The sequence below is a fragment of the Mesoplodon densirostris genome, chromosome 19, assembly GCF_025265405.1.
Source record: "Mesoplodon densirostris isolate mMesDen1 chromosome 19, mMesDen1 primary haplotype, whole genome shotgun sequence".
NCBI lineage: Eukaryota > Metazoa > Chordata > Mammalia > Artiodactyla > Ziphiidae > Mesoplodon > Mesoplodon densirostris.
This window is the reverse complement of record NC_082679.1, coordinates 14377402-14399006: the sequence shown is the minus strand read 5'-3', so window position 1 is coordinate 14399006 and position 21605 is coordinate 14377402. Positions and strand designations below refer to the sequence as shown.

The 21605-nt window shown below is 52.5% G+C and overlaps 1 protein-coding gene across 11 annotated transcripts in view; it reads left to right on the top strand.

The window, feature by feature from the left end:
- The window catches only part of SIPA1L3 (signal induced proliferation associated 1 like 3), a 241749-nt gene that overhangs the window by 179084 nt on the left and 41060 nt on the right, over nucleotides 1–21605 (top strand). For 10 of the 11 annotated variants that reach the window (XM_060085448.1, XM_060085446.1, XM_060085447.1 and 7 more), the window contains exons 11-15: nucleotides 5330–5581; nucleotides 6410–6547; nucleotides 10141–10197; nucleotides 15082–15209; nucleotides 20612–20730. In XM_060085448.1, the coding sequence (XP_059941431.1) occupies nucleotides 5330–5581; nucleotides 6410–6547; nucleotides 10141–10197; nucleotides 15082–15209; nucleotides 20612–20730 (694 nt within the window). The remainder of the gene's footprint in view (nucleotides 1–5329; nucleotides 5582–6409; nucleotides 6548–10140; nucleotides 10198–15081; nucleotides 15210–20611; nucleotides 20731–21605) is intronic. The other variant, XM_060085449.1, reaches the window with a different exon arrangement.

The window sequence follows — 21605 nt, the reverse complement described above, 5'->3', positions numbered from 1 at the left end:
TGCTGAACCTGCACGTCCGGAGCCTGTGCTCCATAACGGGAGAGGCCACAACAGAGGCCCGCGTACCGCAAAAAAAAAAAAGAAAAAAAAAAGAACTGTCCTTCAGCAACTATATGATTCTTCTGAGGTGTAATTTGTACAGGGAAGGCAGGATAGATGCAGTTCTTAGAATAATGAGTTGGTACCCTCGCAACCTCCAGAGGGGTCTGGAGACAGTGATTCTCTCTAGAATCACTACATTCCAAGTGTTGGAAACACAGCTGCACAGAGGACAGTCAAGGCCTGGGCCCTCACAGCCCTGCTGAATGGATCGGGGGAGACAAACAGTAAACAAGTAAGCAAGTGAGATGGTTCATATAGCCAAAGGGGTAGGTAGCTGAGCATAGTGGGAAGGCAGGCTCTGCAGGGAGCTTGCCTACATTTGAATCCAAGCTCCTCCTCTTATTAACTGTGACCCTGGGCAAGTGGCCTCACCACTCTCTGCCTGTTTCCTCATTTGTAAAATAGGGACAAGAATAGATCTTTCCCTAGAGGTGGTTGTGAGGTGGGGGAGGTAAGGCCTGTAGAGCACACAGAACAGGACTTGGCCTGTAGGAGGCACTCTGAACACACCAGCTGTGAGATCCTGGGTGTGAGGAGCATAAGGGGCGTGACCCAACACTGGATAAGGGCTCAGGGAAGGCCTGGAGACGCGAAGGAGCCAGGGGAGGGGCCTTGCGGGCAGGGAGTAGCCATCACAAAGGTGAGGACAGAGGCCCTTGGCTTGTTGATGGACCAGAAAGAGGGTCATGTGGCTGGAGCTGAGTGAGCCACGAGAAAGGCACGAGATGAGGTGACACTGAGTGCTTATACACATGACCTCGCAGGGCTGGTGTGATCCCCGCTTTACCAGTGAGAAGCCTGACGCCCAGAGTGGCCCAGTGTCTTGTGCAGAGTTGCACGGCTACTGAGTGGTGAGCAAAACTCAGTCCAGCTTCCATGTCCAGATCCTCAGCTGCCTCTGAAAGCGATTGCGAGCTGTGGGCGTGTGCGTTCTGGCTGCAGCAGCCCCATCTTCTTGAGTCTTTTTGCTCTGACCTTGGTGGGGGCTGGTTCTGGGCAGGCTTAAACCCTGCTGCAACCAAGGGCTTAGCCACCCACACCCCAGCCCCCCAGCCTTGGGACTCCGGTCAGGCCCCAGGCGTCCCCTCTTCCCAGCCCTCTTCCGGGGCCTCCTCCACCCCTGCACAGAGCCGAGGCCTGGCCACACCTGCTCCGAGCTCTGCAGGGACAAGTCAAGCTGAGGTAACCCCACAGGCGAGCACACACACACACACACACACACGCGCGCGCGCGCGCACCACACACACACACACACGCACACACGAAATACCCTACCTTCAAAACTTGGGAGCGCCAGAGGCTACAAAGGCGTCCTTGGACCAACAGGTAGGGACCAGCTGAAGCAAAAGGAAATGTCTGCAGGCTCCCTTCTCCAACTCTGGGGAGATGGGGCCAGGAGGGTGGTTCCGCTCCCTGCCCTATTTAGGAGAAAAACTATCATCCTGCTCCCTTTACAAGGCAGCCACAGAAACAGGATCTCCTGTTTACAGGGGCGGGTGTGGGTTGGGACTTGCGTGGTTTTTGTTGTTCTTCAAGTGCAGAGGCGTCTGGCTGGCCTCATTTGCAGAGCTGATAACCCCAGCGCTGGGGTCCCTCCAGCCTCTTGCTGCAACCCTGGCCTGCTGGCTCAAATGTCACGATAAGCTCTGAGGGGAAACACACCGGGATGAGCAGAGGGTTCTCCCTGCCTCCAGCCAGGCTCTGTATGGCATGCGTCTGGACCCCATGTTCTTCAGACACTGAGCAGAATACAGGGGATCATCCTCACACCCCCCAGGCTGCAAGGCTGGGGTTCTCAAGTGAGCCCTGCACTGCCAGGCTGGGCCAGGTAGCCGGGAGGACATTCCAGAGTCCCCAGTGAGGTGTGTCGTCATGACCTGGGGTGCTTGCACAGGCGCAGGAGGGATGTTCTCATCTTGCTGTCTCTCACCGCCTGACGGGGGAGGCGATCTGAGATGCTTTTGTCCTCTTCAGTTGGACTTAAGACGTCTGAAGGGGGAGGGGTGGAAACTCCTCCCTGAGAAGGGAAATTGAAACCCCACAAGTCAGTGAGTAGTAGAGATAAGAAAGGAGTCCCCATGGCCCCCAGAAACTAGGCTGTTAGGAATCAAGGACAAGGAGGCAGAGAGGAAAAGTGTTCTGCAAACCAGGGGCATCCGCCCTCAGATGTCTCCCGCACGTAGCTGAGGGCAGCGTTGTTGGTCAAGCAAAACACTAGAAGAAACCTCAATATCCAACCGCAGGGGACTGGCTGAGTAGATCCCAGGTCATCCACGTGATGGAATAGTAATGGGTTGTTTATAAAGAAAGCGCAGTGAGTCTCTGTGCTGAGAGTTCAGAAATGTCAAACTCTCCGGTGAGAAATGTCGTTAATTGGGAAGAATAAAAAAAAGCAAGATGGGAATCTGGAGTTAAGTGTAATATTCTTTTTATTTCTATTTTAAATCATCTTTATGTATGTGCATAGGCTATTTCTGTAAGAATATGTAAAAACCTGGCAGCTGTGGGTGCTTCTGGTGGGTGTGACTGGGGGGCGGAGATGGGGACAGGGATGCCCTTTTATACCACTTTAATTTTTAAAAACAATTCAAAAACTAGATAAGTGAAATGGGCTTCGTAAACTTTTTCTCATGTCAGCATCATCCCTGGCAGCTTGGTAAAATGCAGCTTCCTGGACCCCACCTCAAAGAGGACTCTGCTTCAGAGGAGCTGAGATGGGGCCCAGGAATCTGTGTTCCTTTACTGAGCGCTCAGGGTAATTTAGATGCTGATGGATCTCAGATCACTGGGAAGGAACTTGTTCCAGAGCCCCCGGGTGGGTGTGGTTGGACTTCAGAAGGCGGAAGGGAGACTTTCGCTTCTGAGCGTGTGGGAATGGCAGGTGGACAGTCCACAGAATCGGCTGGAGAAGGCGACAGCAGCAAGAGCTCCTGTTTGTTAAGCGCTTGGCACGCGCCAGACTTGCTGCTAATGCTCACAGCCGTCTTACAGATTAGGAAACTGAAGCTCTGAGAAGGAAAATCCCTCACCCAAGGCCACACAGGCCATAAGTGGCAGAGCTGGGATCTGAACCAGCCGTCTGACCTCAGAGCCCTGGCTCTCCATCACTCTGTGCTGCCTTCAAGATGACTGTTTCCCTCTTTGACGTCATGCCCAGGGACTCTTGACCAAAGATGAAGCTGTCAGTAACTGGGGCAGAAGGGACCCAAAAAATCTACTCACTGGTTCTCAAACCACTGTTCAGTGGGCCAGTGTATATGGTGGTTAAAGCTGTGGGCTTTCAAGTCAGCTTACTATCCAGTTTCCGGGAATTCTCTTGCAGTCCAGTGGTTAGGACTCTGCACTTTCACTGCCAAGGGTGTGGGTTCGATCCCTGGTTGGGGAACTAAGATCTCACAAGCCGTGTGGCATGGCCAAAAAAAGAAAAAAGAATAGATAGATAGATACCTACCTACATACATACATACATGGGTACATAGATAAGTACATAGATACATAGATAAATCCAGTTTCCACCTCTTACTGGCTGTGTGACCTTGGATAGATTACTTAACTTCTCTGTGCCTCGATTTACTTCTCTCTTCAGTGTGTCTACTGATTAGAATTCTGGTTACCAGCAACAGAGGTGAAGCAAAAGAGAGACTTTACTAGCTAATGCACCTGATAAGACTAAGAGATGGGGCAAGATTTAAGCGTGGCTTTATGCAGGGACATCTTCATCAGGAATCTTTATCACCTGTCTCCTTTTGTGCGTTGCTGTCATTCTCAAGCCATCTCCCACTTCATGGGGACAAAGATGACCTCTCCCTCCTCACAGCTCCAGCTTAGGTCTCCCCAGCTCAGCAGCCCAGGGAAATAGATCTTTCCCCCGGTAGTTCCAGATCTGATGCTCACTGTCTCTGATTGGCTCAGCTTGGGGCACATGACAATCCTGTGCCTGTCATTGTGTCCAGAGAGAGAAGAGTTTCTGACCAGCAGGTCTGGGTCATGTGCTCATACCTGGAGCCAAGAAGTGGGGTCAGCCCCACCTAGAGCACACAGACGTGTTCTCAGGAGAAGGGGTGTAGAAGCTGAGCAGGCAGGAGTAGCAGGTGTGCACTGCCTGGGGCCACGATGGTACCCCCTCCACCTCTGCTCAGGCCTGGCGTATCTGTGGGTTCTGGTAGACATTTGTATGTTTTCATTCCTTACCTGGTACCTTGTGAGGCACGGGCACCTGCTAATCCAGAGCGTCTTCTGGAAGGAACTACAGAACGTCAGCTCAGCTCCGACTCTAGTGCTACTGAGTGGCACTGTGTGTCTGGCCCAGGTGCCAGAGCACATCCTCAGGTCACCTTTTAATGACTCCTTAGCAGGCATGACCTGGGCCCACAGGCTCCCAGCCACCAAGTCCACCAGATCTTTTGCTGGATGCCCTGAAAGTTCCCCAGGCTCCAGGGGACTCAGGAGAACCACAGAGGATTGGCTCAGTGTGGGCAGGAGAACTTCCAGGCCAAGGGCTCCTCTGAGCTCAGCTCCCATAGCTGCTAGGAGGTGGATTTTGTGAGCACGGCCCCCTCCTTGGGCTCAGGGCCCCCTTCTCGGGCTCAGAGCCCCCTCCCGTGCTGCACTGCAGCAGTGGTGGAGATGCCAGCCCAGCATGCGGATCTCCCCACCTAGAGCCCAGGAACGCTGCGGTGCGTGTGTGCCAGCCTGGTCTGGGGGAATTCACAGGCCGTTCTGCATCTATTTCAAGGTTCTGGATTTCGTGGCTTTTTTTTTTTTTTTTTTAACCACCCTGCAAAGTAGGTCACCTGCTCCTCTTCCAGCTGCCTTTGAGCTTCTTTGGAACAAGGCAGATACTGTCCTTTGATTCTGAGGGCATCCGCCTTCCTGGCCCCGAGAACCACCAAGGGGGGCCAAGCCAGCCCATGGAGGACACTGGCCGACCCAAGGCCTGGGTCAGGGAGAAGGGAGAGGAAGGGAGACGAGGAGAGAGGAAGAGGAGGGGAGAGGAGATGAGGTAGAGAGCTCCAAGCGTTGGAGCCACATTGTTGGGCCCTGTCCCGGTTGAGGCCTCCAAGCTGCTACATGTCAGGCCAGTTTAAAGGGTACCTACTGGGCTTTTAAAATAGGCCGTGTCCGTTCAGATTGGGTGGGAAAGCCCAGCCAGTGCTGCTGCGATGCTCAGCAGGCGTGCGCGCTGGTGGGCCGGGGCCTGTCTGAGTAACGCAGTTTTTCTTCCCAGGGGGTGGCCAGAGACCTACGACATGAATACCTCGGAGCCCAAGACGGACCTGGAGAGCCTGGTCGCGGGGGGCCGGCCCCCCTACCGCAGCAACGCTCCCTGGCAATGGAGCGGACCCGCGTCCCACAACTCTCTCCCAGCCTCCAAGTGGGCCACTCCCACCGCCCCCGGGCACGCCCAGTCCCTGAGCCGGCCCCCGAAGCAGACCCCCATGGTCCCCTTCCGGGAGTCCCAGCCCCTGCACAGCAAGAGGTAAGGACTCCCCCCGCACCCACCCGGGGCACCAGCCCAGCCCGCACCTCCCTCCTGTCTGCAGCCGCCCTTTGCCCTTTTCTCTCTCCTTCCCCTGCTGTCCAGTCTCTTCCTCTCCTCAGTCTTCCTCCTTTTCTTCTTGTGCTTATATGCCCCCCCCCCCCCCGCTTCCTCCTTCCCTTAAGCTTGCCTCATGAGCCTCTTGTGTGAGGGCCCAGGGCTGGGGAGCTCAGGGTCTGAGGTTGGAAATCCACCCTACTGTATATGATTAAAACTATATATTTTTTTAAAAGGTCAAAAGACTGATAAGCACAAAATTTAGGACAGTGATTCCTTCTGGCAGGGAAGTGGGGAGGGGAGGAACCCACCAGTGGACAGGTATTGCCGCCACTCTAGCTCTTGGGTTGGGTGGTAGCTTCAGGGAGTTTGTTTTATTATGACGGCATATACCTTAAAGATAAATGCTTTTGAATATATTACATATTAAAAGATAAAGAAAATTTTCCAAGTAGTGAAGGAATCCACCTTGCAGAGGAACGTCTTGTCCCAGGCGTGGGCGGGAACGGTCTTCGCAGCCCCACCAGAGCCCCATCAGGCCACAGAAGCTGAGGGGCAGGCTCAGCCGCAGTGGGAAGGCAGGCAAGGGGTGCCCTGGCTTCCTGCTGCCCTTTGCTCAGCAGCCCTCTCTCTGTCCCCATGGGAGGATAGCAGGTGAATCAGATGGGATGTGGTTGGGCCTGAGGGAGAGGTCTGGCTGTCCTCCTCGGAGGGCAGGGGTATCCTCCCCGCTCACCCCCACTGCCTTCCTCCCTCCTTTCTCTGTTCCAGGCCCGTCAGCTTCCCAGAAACCCCTTACACAGCATCACCAGCAGGGGTCGACAAAGTCCCTCCCTACCGACAGCCTTCTGGGAGCTTCTCCACCCCCGGCTCAGCCACCTACGCAAGATACAAGCCATCCCCAGAAAGGTCAGAGTCTCTTCACTCTTTTCAGTTAAGGAATCTGGTGAAAGCCAGAATCCTTCTTCCTCAGGAAATGCACTTACCCCACAAGTTTATTTGCCATTTTATGGGGCTTCTGGATCCCTGAAGGTCATCAGAGGACCTCCAGGAGGGTGGACTGTGTGTGTTAAGATGTAAGGCCAAGCCGGCCTGTCCAGGACTTGCCGTGCCTGTCCTTGCAGCAGCATTTCGGTTGCCGTTTTCCTGACACCTGAATCACTTGCCCGAGCAAGAGCAGGCGCTTTCCAGAACAACCATTCATCTGACTCCAGCCTGTGCTCCCCAGGACCAGGCCACCAGCATTACCCAGTTTTCATGGCCTGTCGGGCTTCAGTCCTGTCCCCTTCCCCAGTCTGGCAGCCTGAGGGATCTTCCCAGCTCCTCCCTGGCTCCCCAGCGCCCTCGGGATAAACCCAAGCTCTCTGGCCTGCTCTCCAGCAGCCTTCAGCCCTGGTGCCCTGTAACCTTCCTCCTCCAGGGTCCCTGTCTGAGGGGCAGCCCCACCACTCCCCTGTCTTCAGGCCAGAGCCATGCACCTCATCCTGGATGTCTCCCTTCCCCCGCTCCCCTCTACTGCGGTCCACCCCTTCAAACTCCTGAGCATCTCCGCCCTCTCCTCCTTTCCCCAGTGCCCCACCCTGGCCACCTCCCTGAGCCCCCAGCCTCTGTGCCACCTCCTCTGGTCCACCCCCCACTCAGTAACTGGGGGGGTCTTTGCATATCTGGCCATGTCTGTCCCCTACTCCAAACCCTCCTTGTGTCCCAGAGCCCTCAGGACACAGCCTCCATGCCTCACTCTGGCCACCAGGACGCACCCGCCTCTCCAGCCTTGTGCAGTCTCCTGCACATCAGCCGCCCTGGCCACTTCTGATTTCCTAGGCAGGCTGTGTGCATTTCAGAATCCTCCCCATGGAAATTCTTCATGATCTTCACCCCCACCCACTCCACAGACACCATTTGTCCAATGTGAGTGCTGATGCTCCTCCTCCAGGAAGGCTTCCCTGTACCTCCCCCCACACTAGGTGACGTGCTGCTCCTGTGCCCTTCGCTTCATGTGTATTTCCTGACCATGGCCTTGAGCACTTTCCGTTCTGTTAGCCCAGTTAAGCGTGTGTGCACACACACATGTGCATACATACTCATGCATGTGTGCACGAACAAGCCTGCTCTCCAAGATACAATACCTTTCCAGGTCGTTTTGTATAATATTATTACCATCACACAGCACAGGGTCTGTCACGTGGTAGATCCTTGGTATATATTTGATGAAAGATGGATTGAGTGAGTGAGTTTGTTTAAATAGCGAGCTTCAGAATCACCCGGAGGGAGGGCTTGTTACCCCTGAGTTTCCAGCTTGGTAGGACTGGGGTAGAGCATGCGATACCAAGGCTGCTAGTCCAGGGAACACACTTTGAGAGCCACCACACTAAACATCGTTTGATTCTAAGCCTCTGTTGTAAAACTGGGGGAAACATACTCAGTCTTTCATCTTCTAGTGGCCACCATTCAGCTTTCATCAGCAAAGGATCCCCAGAGCCTTCCATGTGCCAGGTGCCAGGAGAAATATTTGAGATACTCACTTACCCCAGGGGTTCCTGTTGTCAGTGCTGCTGTGGTGGAGAGAGGGTCTTAGAAGGGATGTGCACTCTGATGAGAGCTCTAATAGACTCAGGCCTCAGAGGAGGGAGCTCAGCCCAGCGTCAGGTCTAGGCTGGCTGCCAGGAGGAAGTGGCATTTGAATAAGGCTTTGAGAAATTAGTAGAAGTTTGCCGCAGAGAAGAGGGAGAAGGTCATTCCAGACAGAGCAAAGGCTACAGACGTGAGTAAGCAGAATGGAGTGGAATGCAGGAGGGAAAAAAAAGTTGAACTCAAAGAAACAGAGTAGAATGGTGGTCGCCTGGGGGTGGGGGAAATGGAGCGATGTTGGTCAAAGGGCACAAACTTTGGGTTATGAGATGGATAAGTTCTGAGGATTTAATGTGTAGCATGGTGGCTGTAGTTAATAATTCTGTACTGTACACTTAAAATCTGCTAAGAGAGTAGATCTTAAGCATTCTCTCCCAAAAAAAGATAACTATGTGAGATGATAGATGTGTTAATTAACTCAATTGTGGTAATCATTTCACAATGTATACATAAATCATTATTTTGTACACTTTAAATATATTACAGTTTTATTTGTCAGTTACACCTCAGTAAAGCTCCGGGTCGTGGGGGAGAGATGTTTCTAAGAGTGCTGTTTACTCAAGGAGCTGAGAACATTGTTATTTCTGTGAAGGGGTATGCTGACCATTCTGTATTATGTGTAGAGAAGTGTTTAGGAAGAAAAGGGAATACAATTGCTTACTTTGTGGTAAGTCCATTTTTAGTTTTAAAAAGAGCTGCCAAACTATTTTCCAGAGTGGTTGTACCATTGTCCATTCCCACTGGCAAGGTATGAGTCATCCGGTTTCTCCACATCCTTGTCGCTCTCTGGTGTCATCACCGTTTTTCGTTTCAGCTATTCTCATAGGTGTGTGATGATATCTCATTGTGGGTTTTGTTTGTTTGTTTGTTTGTTTGTTTTTGGCTGCGACGGGTCTTCAATGCTGAGCGTGGGCTTTCTGTAGTTGCAGTGAGTGGGGGCTACTCTTCGTTGCGGTGCGTGGGCTGCTCATTGCATTGGCTTCTCTTGTTGCGGAGCACGGGCTCTAGGCGCACAGGCTTCAGTAGTTGTGGCACGCGGGCTCAGTAGTTGTGGCTCACGGGCTCTAGAGCACAGACTCAGTAGTTGTGGCGCACGGGCTTAGTTGCTTCGCAGCACGTGGCATCTTCCCAGACCCGGGCTCGAACCCGTGTCCCCTGCATTGGCAGGCAGATTCTTAACCACTGTGCCACCTGGGAAGCCCTCACTGTGGTTTTAATTTGCATTTCTCTAACGGCTAATGATGTTGAACATCTTTGTTTTTCAATGTTTATATATTCTAGATACAAGTCCTTTGTTAGCTTTGTGGTTTGCAAATATTTTCTCCCAGTCATTAGTTTGTCTTTTCATCTTCATAACAGGGTCTTTCACAAAAGTTTTTAATTTTGACGAGCTCCAAATTATCATTGTTTTCCTTTTATGGATCATATGCTTCTGGTGTTAAATCTTAGAGCTCTGCCTAGTCCTGAGTCCTGAAGATATTTTTTTCCTAGAAGTTTTTCCTTTTTTTTTTTTTGCCATGCTGTGCAGCATGTGGGATCTTAGTTCCCCGACCAGGGATCAAACCCATGCCCCCTGCAATGGAAGCGTGGAATCCCAACCACTGGACCACCAGGGAATTCCCTTCCTAGAAGTTTTAATTGTTTTCTATTTTACATTTAAGTCCATGATCCACTTTGAGTTTTTCAAAGCTAGTTTTTGCCTAAGGTGAAAGGTTTAGGTTGAGGTTCCTTTTTTTGCCTGCCGATGTCCAGTACCATTTATGGAAAAGGCTCTCCCTCCTCCAGTGTATTGCTTTTGCTTCTTAAAGCAAAAATTCATTGGAAGGGGAAACTAATTGGGCACATTTGTGTGGGTCTATTTCTGTAATCTCTAGACTGTTCCACGGAGCTATACGCATGATCTCAACGAGTGCTTCCAGCAATTCCATGAGGTGGGTAGCGTGTCCCATTTTACAGAGGGAGGGGGAAAACTGAGGCTCAACAAGGTGAATCCACTTGGCCAAGGTTGGCCAAGATCACTTTTCCAGGAACCCAGGCCTGTGTGATTCCAAGGGACCGACTCTGACCCAGAGTGTCCTGCCTGCCCACGAGACTCTGAGCGCATCCTCCAAATCAGGGTGACATGCCTGGTCCCTACTGGAGTCCCCACCCCACAGTGACACTGATGGCTGTGATTTTGTGTTTCAGGCTTTCTGGCATTGGCAAGTGAAAAACTCTCCCCTTTCCCTTGGATTCCAGCTCTTCCCAGCCCACCCCTCTCTTCCCAGGGCACCAATGGAGCCTGACTCGGCTCTCTGTGACCTAGGTCTCAGCAGATTTTATCTCTGTCAACAGCTAGGTTCCAAATTTTGCCAACCATTCCTAGCACACCTCAGCCCCTAAACCCCCAAAAGTGTGTCTCATGGCCAGTCACCAGCCGGCGATAAGAGGCCCGGGAACACGTCAGGCTGCCCCAGTGGCCTTTGGCCTCAGCTCCTTTCCCCTTTTCCTGCTGCACAGTTGACATCCTGGAGCCTGTGTGACCCAAGCCAGACATTCCAGCCCAGCCACGGACATTCCCCCCTCAGGACTCCTGTGTCTCCTGCTGTCTTCTCCAGCGGGCCTGCAACTTGCCGAATTCATCAGGCTTTTAGGAGCTCGAAGGCCCTCTTAGACAGAACCTGTCCCATGGCCCATTTTAGATTTACTGAGACAGGAGGGCAAGATGGCCTGCACCTCATCAGCCATGTGAGAGTGGGCTTCACCTCTCTGCCCCTCAGTTTGCTCACATGTAAAACGTCTGCCCTTGGTAATTCCCTGGCGGTCCAATGGGTAGGGCTCTGCACTTCCACTGCAGGGGGCACAAGTTCCATCCCTGGTCAGGGAACTAGGATCCCTCATGCCACACAGCAAGGCCCAAAAAAAAAGAAAAGAAAAAAAGAAAAATTAGCTGTTAAAAAAAAAAGTCTGCCTCTGAGCAGTATTGAGAACATTCTAGGAGGGAACCTCCCTCGAGCACTTAGGACTGAGCCCGGCACACAGTAAGTGCCCTGTGAGGGTTCTGACTGTTACTGCTGCATGCAGGGCTGTGCCGGCAGCTGCAGATGCGGGCCCCGTCCTCAGGAGTTTGCCACTCTCGTGTGTAACATGAGCAAACCTCCAAACTCAGTACAGAGCGCTAGAACAGAATTGTGTACCCAGCTCAGTACCCTGCAGGAATGGCGTGGACCCCAGACATTTGCTCATTAGGCCACCTGGCTGGCTTTTTTTTTTTTTTTCCTTTGTTTTTCTCTGCCAGTTCCATAAAGAGTGGTATATCAGTTAGGCGGCATTTGACTTCAGACAAAAAACCTAACTCAAGAAGGCATGAGCGTCAGGGGGATTTATCATCATCACGTAATAAGTCCAGAGGTGGGGTGGGTCTAGGGCTGGTTAATTGTACAGGGTCACCCTCAGGGACCTGGCTCCGTTCATGACCCACGAGGGCTACTGTGGCTCCAAGCAAAACCGGTGCCCTGCAGAAAAAGAAGGAAGAGCTTCTCTCTGTTTCTAACAGTAAAGGAACTCGGTCACTTGCCCACCCCTGAACTAACCCCTGGCAAGGTCACATTGGACCCCCATGACCGTCTTAAACCATCAGGATTTACACAAGTTGCGTGGCAGAGGGATGGCCGCAAGAGCAGAATCTGGACTCCACCAGCAGAGGCAAAGAAGGCAAAGAAGATGATGCCGACCCAGGTGGCAGCCAGCAGTGGCTGCATCGTCCGTCCACCCTTTACCTAGTCCTCCTGTAATGCACCGATCCACTGTTCCATCCAGGCCTGGAGCCCTGCCCTCAGGAGTTCAATTCCATCTTGGTACTTTCCTATATGGCAGAGTGGGAAGTTCAAAGCCAAGATCCTGGCAGCCCAAACCTGCTTCTGGGAAGTTTTGCCCAGAGCTATGCATGGTGAGATTCTGGAATGTTCCAGTTTCCAATCAGCTTGACCAGGATGTGGTAATGATAGAAATGGCCCCAAATAGGACATATTCAGCACCTAAAGAATGGTCAACATAGGTCAGTCAGTTTGCATTGGGATAATAAGAAGGCTTTTTAGTGAGAGAATTACATAAATGGACAAAGTACAGGTTGTCTTGACTGGGGACAGTTAGCTGAGAGATTAAGCTGGTAACATATATCCAGCTAAAGACAGTCCATCAGGGGACTCCTCCAGCGGTCCAGTGGTTAGGATGCGGCGCTTTCACTGCCAGGGCCCAGGTTCAATCCCTGGTCGGGGAACTAAGATCCCGTAAGCCATGCAGTGCGGCCAAAAAAAAAAAAAAGTTGGGATTGGGTTTGGCTGCTCCTCCTCGCCGATGTTCTCCCACCCTTGGCCTGTGGCCTACTGGTCTTAAGGTGGCTGCTCAGCCTTAAGGAGATAATGAGGTAAAGGCACCCACCGCACACTTCCAGAGATTGCCTGGGAGTCACGTGCAGTACTCTTATCTCATTGGCCAGGACTGCAAGGGAGCCTGGGAAATGTAGTTTGTTTACCGATCACATTGCTGCCCCCAGTACAGTTGGGATTCCGTTACCAAGGTGGAAGCAGAGAGTAGACATTGAGGGAGCAGGCTGCAGCATCTGCCACTTGGACCTTCCGCTTTCCTTTGGCTGATCCCAGCCACTGCCGTCTTCCTTTAATACTCAGAATTCGATACGGACATTTTGAGAAAATGGAATAAACACATCAACACTTCAGTTTCCAGCTGTGCTGGAGCCACATTTTACCAGGAGGTTGGCTGGCTGCTAAGCTGAAGACTGCCTATGCTTTTTTATTGTTTTGACTCTTTTTTTCCTGGAGGCATTAGAGTTCAAGGCCTGGAGAAGCGGGGATAATATGTATTTTCTTGGCAGGTGAGTAAAGACGAGAAATCAGGAAGTCCAGTGCACCTCTGCAGCACCCCTCTGCTGCCCTGGAGGTGTTGAAGCCAGGGGTTTAGAGTTGCTCTCTACAGAGACAGCCCTGGCTTGGGGCTGGCAGGGTGACCCTGGAGAAGTCAGTTAACTCCTCTTTTGGATTTTGGGGGGTCCTGGTTTATCATCTTCTCAAGTAGCAAGTATAGGCACAGGAGCCAAATGGGGAATCACAATATCAGCTTGATTAATGGAGGCTCAGTGACTCCTGCAAAGTCCAGGGCTTATGTCAATGGAACGTTTCTGGTGGCAAGTAGCCAAAACTTGGCTGACTCAGAATGCTGTAGGACTGTGTTATCTCACAGCAAAGAGGGTTCAGAGGCAGAGCGGGCTCCAGGGAGGGTTAATCCAGCATCTCGACAACCTCATCAAGGGCCCGGTGCCTACTCCCTTCCACGCTCAGCACTGGCCTTGTTCTCAGGCTGGTTGGGAGAGGGTGACAGCGGCTCATGGTGTTATATCTGAACCCAGCAACACCTGGTGAAGAAGAGAGGCCATCTTTCCATGCCAGCTCCCTTCGGAGCAAGGAGACTTTTCCCCAAAGCTCCTCAGCAGACTTCCCCCATTTCAGTCAGGTTATGCTGGGTAACAGATGCCTGAAAATTGCAGTGACCAAAGTCAGCGAAGGTTTATTTTGCACCCACACTGCAGGTCCACCACTGGTTGGACCTCTCAGGATGCAGGCTGCCTCACAGCTCACTGGCGAGAACTAGTCACACAGTCCCAGCCAGCCAGTCTCAAGGGGCTAGGAAGTATGGTCCTGCCATGTGCTTGCCAGGTGAAGAGCCAGAAATATTTCATGGGAGTCTTAATAACTCACATCCTCTCCCATCTCATGTGGCTGTCCCTAACCAACCCCAGGCAGGGAGAAGGTTTCCGCCATGACTGGCTCTGATCTGAGGTGGAATGGACGTTGGGAGGCACCCGCAGGATTCACTCCGGGTTCATAGAGAATGTCTGTGGGACCTGAGGCCACAGAGAACCTTTGGCCAATCCCTCTGTTAAATCTCAGCCCTTGCCTGCGGGTGTGCAGGGCCAGCCTCCAAGAGAATCTCTGTCTAGGAGACAACTTTGTTATTTCATTCCTCCACAACCCTGTGAAGCAGAAAATGTCATTCTTCAGACAGGAAAACGGCAGTTCAAACTGATGAGCACTTGCCCGACCAAGGTCACGCAGCTAGTAGGGGATGGAGCTGGGGTTGAGCCCAGACCTGCCTTGTTCTGAAGCCTGAGCCCGCAGCTTCTCCTCTGCAGCTCTTTCCTCCACCAGAGGGACACACACAGTTCCGGCCTGTCAGCCTCAGGCTAAGCTCTGGACACACAGGACGACATTCAGTCCTGCAAGGAAGGACCTACTGCAGTTGCCTCTTGACAACTAGGGAAACTGAGGCTCAGGGCAAGGAAGTGACTGTACCTGGCTGGGCGAGAGGCTGAGGGGAGGCTTGATCCCCAGGCCGCCAGGTTCCAGGCCTCCTGTACCTACAAATGCTGCCTTATCCTGCCCTCCTCCACCAGAGAGAAAGGGAGCCCAAGACAGGCCTGGGGGTGGGGGCTGCTGATGACAGCCCACCCCGTTTCGCAGCCAAGAAACGGGACCCCGGAGGAGCCTCTGGGTAGGGCTGTTGCCCAGGTGGCTTCCGCCCCCTCCTTCCTTGAGGACCCCACCTGGCCCCACACGCCCTGCCACCACCGGCTCCCTGGCATGCTTCCCGCACAGAACTCACTCCTGACCCTCAGTTAATAGCACGTTTCCAGGCTTCCTCACCTAGCCTCCCCTCCACGCGGAGCCTCCCGTGTATTTAAAACCCCACATCGAGGAAGTCTCAGTGGTTTTGGCACACCAGCCCTTCAACCTGTGTTTGGTCCTCTCACTCCCCTGCAGGTACACAGCCGCCCCACACCCACTGCTGTCTTTTGATCCCCACTTCAGCCACGATGGGACGTCCAGCGGCGAGTCCTCCTCAGGCGGCCTGACCAGCCAGGAGAGCACCATGGAGCGCCAGAAGCCAGGTAAGGGCTCCCCAGGCCAGCTGTGCCCCTGGCCTCACCCTGCACGACCTCTTAGTCACAGCGTGACAGGTGACACCCCTCCTCCTGTCAGTGATGGATAAAACACAAAAGAAAGCTGTAAGTGCCACACGTAAGATTAGAGAGGTCACCCGGGAGAGCGGCAGGGACCAGTGAGCCAGATCCATCTCCATCCGGGCAGGGCATCAGCAGACGGGGTCTGCCGACACTGTCGGTCAGGAGCCAGGGCACAGATGTGTGTGCGACTTGGAGGTGGGGACCACCAGGGGAAGTCGTTGAGAAGGACTGGACGTGGTGCCCTCGGGAACAGAGCCAGCAGTGTTCTGAGGCTGCTCGTTACATAAAGCTTCCAGTGTTGCTTCTCGACTGCTGTGCTGAGAGACGAGCCCAAATCTGGAGCATCTCGTGTGATAACATATCACAAAGTGAACGCGCCCGTGTTCCACACCCAGGGCAAGAGACAGACGTGGCCAGCCTCCTGGAAGACCCCAGCCCCTCCCAATCAGTATCCCCAAAGGCCACCCCTGTCTTGCTTCCCACGACCAGACTTAATCGTGCCTGGTTTTGAACTTCACGCATATGGAATGTAGACTCCCACTGGATGCACTGTGTGTGTGTGTGTGTGTGTGTGTGTGTGTGTGTGGCTTCTGTTGCTCAGTATTGTGTTGGTAAGGGTCGGCCACGTGGTTGTGGGTAGCCGCGCCATTTCTGTGTAGCATATCCATTGTCTGAATGACCCACAATTTCTTACTCGAGTCTAACGTTGAAGGACATTTGGATTGTTTCCAGTTCAGGGCTGCTTAGAATAGTGCTGCCAGGAATATCCTCATACCTGTCTTTTGATGAACACATACTCACATTTCTGCAGGGGATATACCTAGGAGTGGAATTGCTGGGTCATGCGTTTAACTTTATAAGAGACTGCCAAACCATTTACCACTCCCACCAACGACAGAGAGAGTTCTGTTTGCTCCAGTCCTCACCAGCCTTTTCATTTCAGCCTTCCTAGTGGGCACGTAGTAGTATCATGTTGTGTTTTTAATTTGCATTTTTCTGATGCCTGATGAGACTGAGCATCTTCTCATCTGTTTATTCTTCTATGTATAAGTATTAATCATGGGCATGTACTACTTAGATGAATATCTTAAACATGATTCCTCATAACAAAGTTGTAGCCCCTTTGAAGTGTGAGAACCAGCAGATGATGGGTGGGTTCAAAAGAAAGAAAATCAGTGAAGTGTCAGAGAGCGCTGACATCAGAGGGGCAGGAGATGGAGATGTCCACGCAGCGGGTGTTCGACGGTATCCAGGCAGCTCTTGGTGGGGAGGACCATGGCAGCACATCACCGGCTCCCCCCGGGCACTGTGGGGCAAGGGAGAGGTTGCCTGCCCCAGGATTAGTGGCCTGGAGAATTCCTCAGCACCGCCGCCCCATGGTTCTCTTAAACCAGGGACAATGGTTGGACTGCAGGCAAGCAGATCGCCCCAGCCCCCCACTGTCCCCCACTGCGGCTGCCTCCGGGGCCTGCAGACACGGGTTCACTCCTCTACTCAGCACGCTTGATCCTGCCCGCAGTCTGTGATCTTTGCTCCAGCACAGGCAGACTCTTTCCCCCCACCCTCCCCCAGTTGAGAAGAAGAGAAACGCGTCGCTTGGCAATGTCATTACTCCAAAGTGTAAAATAAGAAGGAAATTTTTCCAGCATTCACCACGGGCCCCAAATAAGGAGTCACAGAAGCTCACCGTGGTCCCTCTTTCTTTCCTCTTCTGTCCCCTGGAGCTCGTCTCCCCTCTCACTTCCTTGAGACCTTGTTAGAAGTTGACTAACCCCTCCCTGCACACACACAAATCAGGGCAGTCTGTGTCTAGGAGTTGTCATAAAGTTTAGACGGTATTCAAGACCAGGGTGGGGGAATCAGGTGCCACGAAGGACGTGGGGATGTGCCCAGCCCTGGTCGGATGACCGTGATTGCAATGACAGCAGTGTGGTTTCCGGTGCTGTACACTCCCTCCTGTTTAATCATCTCAGGAACACGACAGATTGGGTGCCGTGACCGCCCTGTTTTAGAAACGAGGAAGATGAGGCACAGAAAGGTTGTCCCTTGTCAGAGGTCCCTGCTGGTGAGTAGCATCACTGAGATTTGGACCAAGACCTATTGGTTCTAGAACCCTCCTTAACCCTCATCACCCACAGACACCACCACAGTCCCTCACCCACGGAGTGAGCGTTTCTCAAGCCTCAGCGCAACCAGGTTAGGAAGGTGGCCCCAGAGCCACCAGCTGCCCCAGGCCGTGTTTTCAGCACATCTCTCACAGCCACGTCCATGTCTGTCACCCATCCAGGTGTGTCAAGAGTGAAGCAGGAGCGCCAGAAGGTCACTGGGGCCCAGTTCAGAGGGCCAGTGAAGGGCCCAGGATCAGGGCCTGCTAAGGGCAGGGCTAGGGGCAAAGGGGACACTGGGGCGGCCAAGGAGGGGCAGGAACCTAGCCCTTCATCCCTCCATTCATTCGACACGTCACCAATGATATGTGCCAGGCTGGGTGCCAGGGATACAGTGTGAGCCAGACATGCGTGTCCCCTGCCTTCTTGGAGCTGACGGTGGGAGAGACGGGCAGTAGCAGGAGTACCGAGTAATAAATACTCACTAATAATGCTGAGTATTAAGTGGAAACAAACACTGGGGCGGCCAAGGAGGGGCAGGAACTTAGCCCTTCATCCCTCCATTCATTCGACACGTCACCAATGATATGTGCCAGGCTGGGTGCCAGGGATACAGTGTGAGCCAGACAGACCTGTCCCCTGCCTTCTTGGAGCTGACGGTGGGAGAGACGGGCAGTAGCAGGAGTCCCGAGTAATAAATACTCACTAATAATGCTGAGTATTAAGTGGAAACAAACACAGTGCCTAGAGAGAGCTTGGTGGGGTCTGGGGGGGAGGGTGTCTCTGAGCAAATCACATTTCAGGCGAGGCTAGAAGAATGCAGAGGAGCCAACTGGGAGGAGAACATTCCAGGGAAAGGGAGCTGGTGGAAGACCCTGAGCCAGCAGGGGGTGTGGTGTTGGTTGAACAGGAAAGAGGCCGCGTGGCTGGAGAAGTGAGAGATGAGGCCAGGGAGGTGACGGGGACAGCATGCTGGGGACTCTGTCCTTCACTCAGAACCACGGGACTCAGTTCTTCTGAGCACAGGAGGGGTGGGATCTGACTCGGGTGTTCACAGGGTCCCTCTAGCTACAGATTCTTGCAGGGTGGGGCCAGTGGCGGGGGAGAGATGGGCAGGTTCTGGATATGGTCCTTTGGAGGTAAAGTTAGAAGTTCCTGATGCTCAAGGATGATAACCAGTTTCTGACCCGAGCAGCTGAAAGGATGGAGATGATGAGAGACGCAGGTTTGGGGGCAGATGAGGAGTTGGCTTTGGCCGTGTCCAGTGGGAGGTGCCCAGCGGACACCCAGTGGAGGCGTGGGAGGGAGCCATATATACAAGTCTGAAGTTAGGGGGAGAGGTCCGGCCAGAGATAGAAGTGTGGGAGCCACTGATGTCATGGGTGGGAGAGAGGGCTGGGTGTGACTGCCACGGGCTTGGCTCTCGGCAGAACTGTGGTCTCCTGGCATGGTCTGCCCACTTCCCAGGGGACCAGAGCCGCCTGGGCGTGTCGGATGCTTCCAGGGAAGAAAAGCATCTGTGGAGGTAAAGGAGGTGGACAAAGTGGCCAGCCTGCCCACTCTCATGGCCATGGTTCCAAAATGAAAGCCACGTGGGCAGTGACACCCTCAGCAATGTCCAGCCAACCTGCTCTCTGCCGTGTCCCTGAGTGCCGTGCCTGGCCCCCCAGGCCCACCTTCCCCAGCAGGAACATGGGCCCAGAGCCCTCTGGGGCTTCACTGGGGGCAGCAGTGTGTATGGTTGTGAACTCAGCCTCTGACAGGCCTAGTGAGAAGTTCTGAGTCAGCTGTGTGACCTTGGCGGTGACCTCATCTCTCCCAGCCTCAGGTCCCTCTGCTGTGGCGGACACCCTAAGTGTCTTTCCTTGCAGGGTGGTTTCGGGGTCCAGTGAGATCACACCTGCCCAGCCCTCGGCACAGGACCCAGCCCATCACGAAGGGAAGGACGACTTCTGCTTCTCGAGCACTCACTCTGCACTGTCACTGGAGTTGTCATTGTTGGGGAAGCACAGAGAGGGTACAGGGGTTGAGAGCACAGGTCCGAAGCTCTTTCTGACTTTGTGACCTTGGACCAGTTACTTAACCTCTCTAAGTCTTGATGTTCTCCTTCATCTATTAAACTGGTACTAATATCCACCTCACAGTATCATTGGGAGGATGTAGCAAGGTAATGCGTGCAAAGCACTTATAGTAGTACCTCATACAGACGTGTGCTTAATAATAATTATCGTTATTATGATTATTCAGCACTGATCAAAATTGTGGGCTCTGGTGTTAGACCGCCTGGGTTTGGGTCCTCTGTTAGTGCGTTTGCAAGTTTGATAGATATTAACTAGCCCTCCACTGGGGTTGTGTGTTTTTTTAAGATCCGATGCTCCATTCAGGCACATTGGCTAGCCTTGGGAAGTTAGACTAATTTACACCCACATCAGCCATCATGATTTTAAACCTGTTTCACCTTTGGACCAGCCATTCCACTTATAGAATTCTGTCCCAAACATAATTCCACACTTGCTCAAAGTTGGGTGTAGAGGGAAGGCCACCAGAACGTTAAGAAAAATCGAAAATAACCTCAATGTCCATCAGCAGGTTAAATAATTGATGTCCATTCACATGATGGAATACTGTGCAGCTATTAAAAATAAGATAACTTCATGTTCAGTTAACTTATGTGAAGATGTATTTTGAAAGTACAGAGCAAAAAGCAAGTGTATTATTTATTTGTAAAGTAAGAAATCAAGTCGTGAGACAATGCGTATTATGATTCCACTTTAATTTAACCAAAAAAAGCAACAAAGGAATGCGAACTTGGTTATATAAAGAACCTTATTCACCAAAAGACAGTCAATCCCGTAGAAAAGTGGGTAAAGGATATGAGCAAGTAATTTACAAAATAGAAAATCCAAATGGCCAGTAAGGATGAAAACGTGCTCAAGCTCCTTTGTGGATGGAGGACTGTTGGAAGGCTTCGCGAAGTTAATGCATGTCAAGCACTAGAATGGTGCCTGGCACACAGTAGGTCCTCAGTAAATATTCTGTTACTGAGTGTTGTTAGACCCCGAGACATGAGTTGATGGGGGTCATGGCCGTGTGTGAGCTGAGCAGACAAGCTGGCAGAGGGGTGGGACCATCCAACCACACGAAGGACCAGATACTTTGGGTGAACTTGGGCCAGAGCCTGAGTCACCTCTGACCACTGGTGTGTCTCCTATCTTAATGCAGAGCCTTTGTGGCATGTGCCCGCCCAGGCCCGGCTCTCGGCCATGGCTGGAAGCAGCGGGAGCAAGCACACCTCCAGGCAGGACACAGCAGGCAAAGATTCCCCCAACAGGCATTCCAAGGTGAGTCTGGGCCCCGCCTGCCAAACCCGGGGAGCCAGGGCTGTGGGAGCTGGCCGCCTTACCCGCCCTGACTGCCTAGGGCTGGGCGGCTTCACCTGGGTGTGGGCCTCTGAGCAGCACACATGAGCACATGCTCCACCTCTGCCCCCTTCCGCTCCAGCAGAGGGGCAAGATGCCTGGTCTGGAGTTAGACCCAGCCAGGTGCACATCTTGGCTCCAGCCCCTGCCATCCACGTCATCTTGAGCAAATACCTTCACCCCCTGAAGCCACAGTTTCCTCATTACCACAGTTGTGGTACATGTCTTCACCAGCTCGGGCTGCTATAAGAAAAATACCACAGACTGGGTGCTTGATAAACAACAGAAATTTATTTCTTACAGTTCTGGAGGCTGGGAAGTCCAAGATCAAGGCGCAGGGAGATTCAGTGTCTGGTGAGAGCCTGCCTCCTGGTTCACAGACGGCCTTCCCTCCACCTCATGTGTGAAGGGAGCTTTCTGAGCTCTCTTTTATAAGGATATAAATACCTATATTGATTTTATAACCCCATTCATGAGGAATATATAAACATATATAGGATAAATATGTGAAAATATATAGCGGTTTTATAATCTCATTCATGGGGGCTCTACCCTCATAACCTGATCACTTCCCAAAGGCCCTCCCTCCTGATACCATCCCACTGGAGATTAGGATTCAGCCTATGAATATTGGGGGAACACAGACTATTCAATCTATAGCAGTAGGTTAACTGCTGTAACAGACAGCCCCCAAATCTCAGTGACCTCACACAATAGAAGTTTATTCTTTCAAATAACAATTCAGTGTGGGTACTCGGTGAGCAGCTTTCCACATGGTGATTCAGGAACCCAGGCTC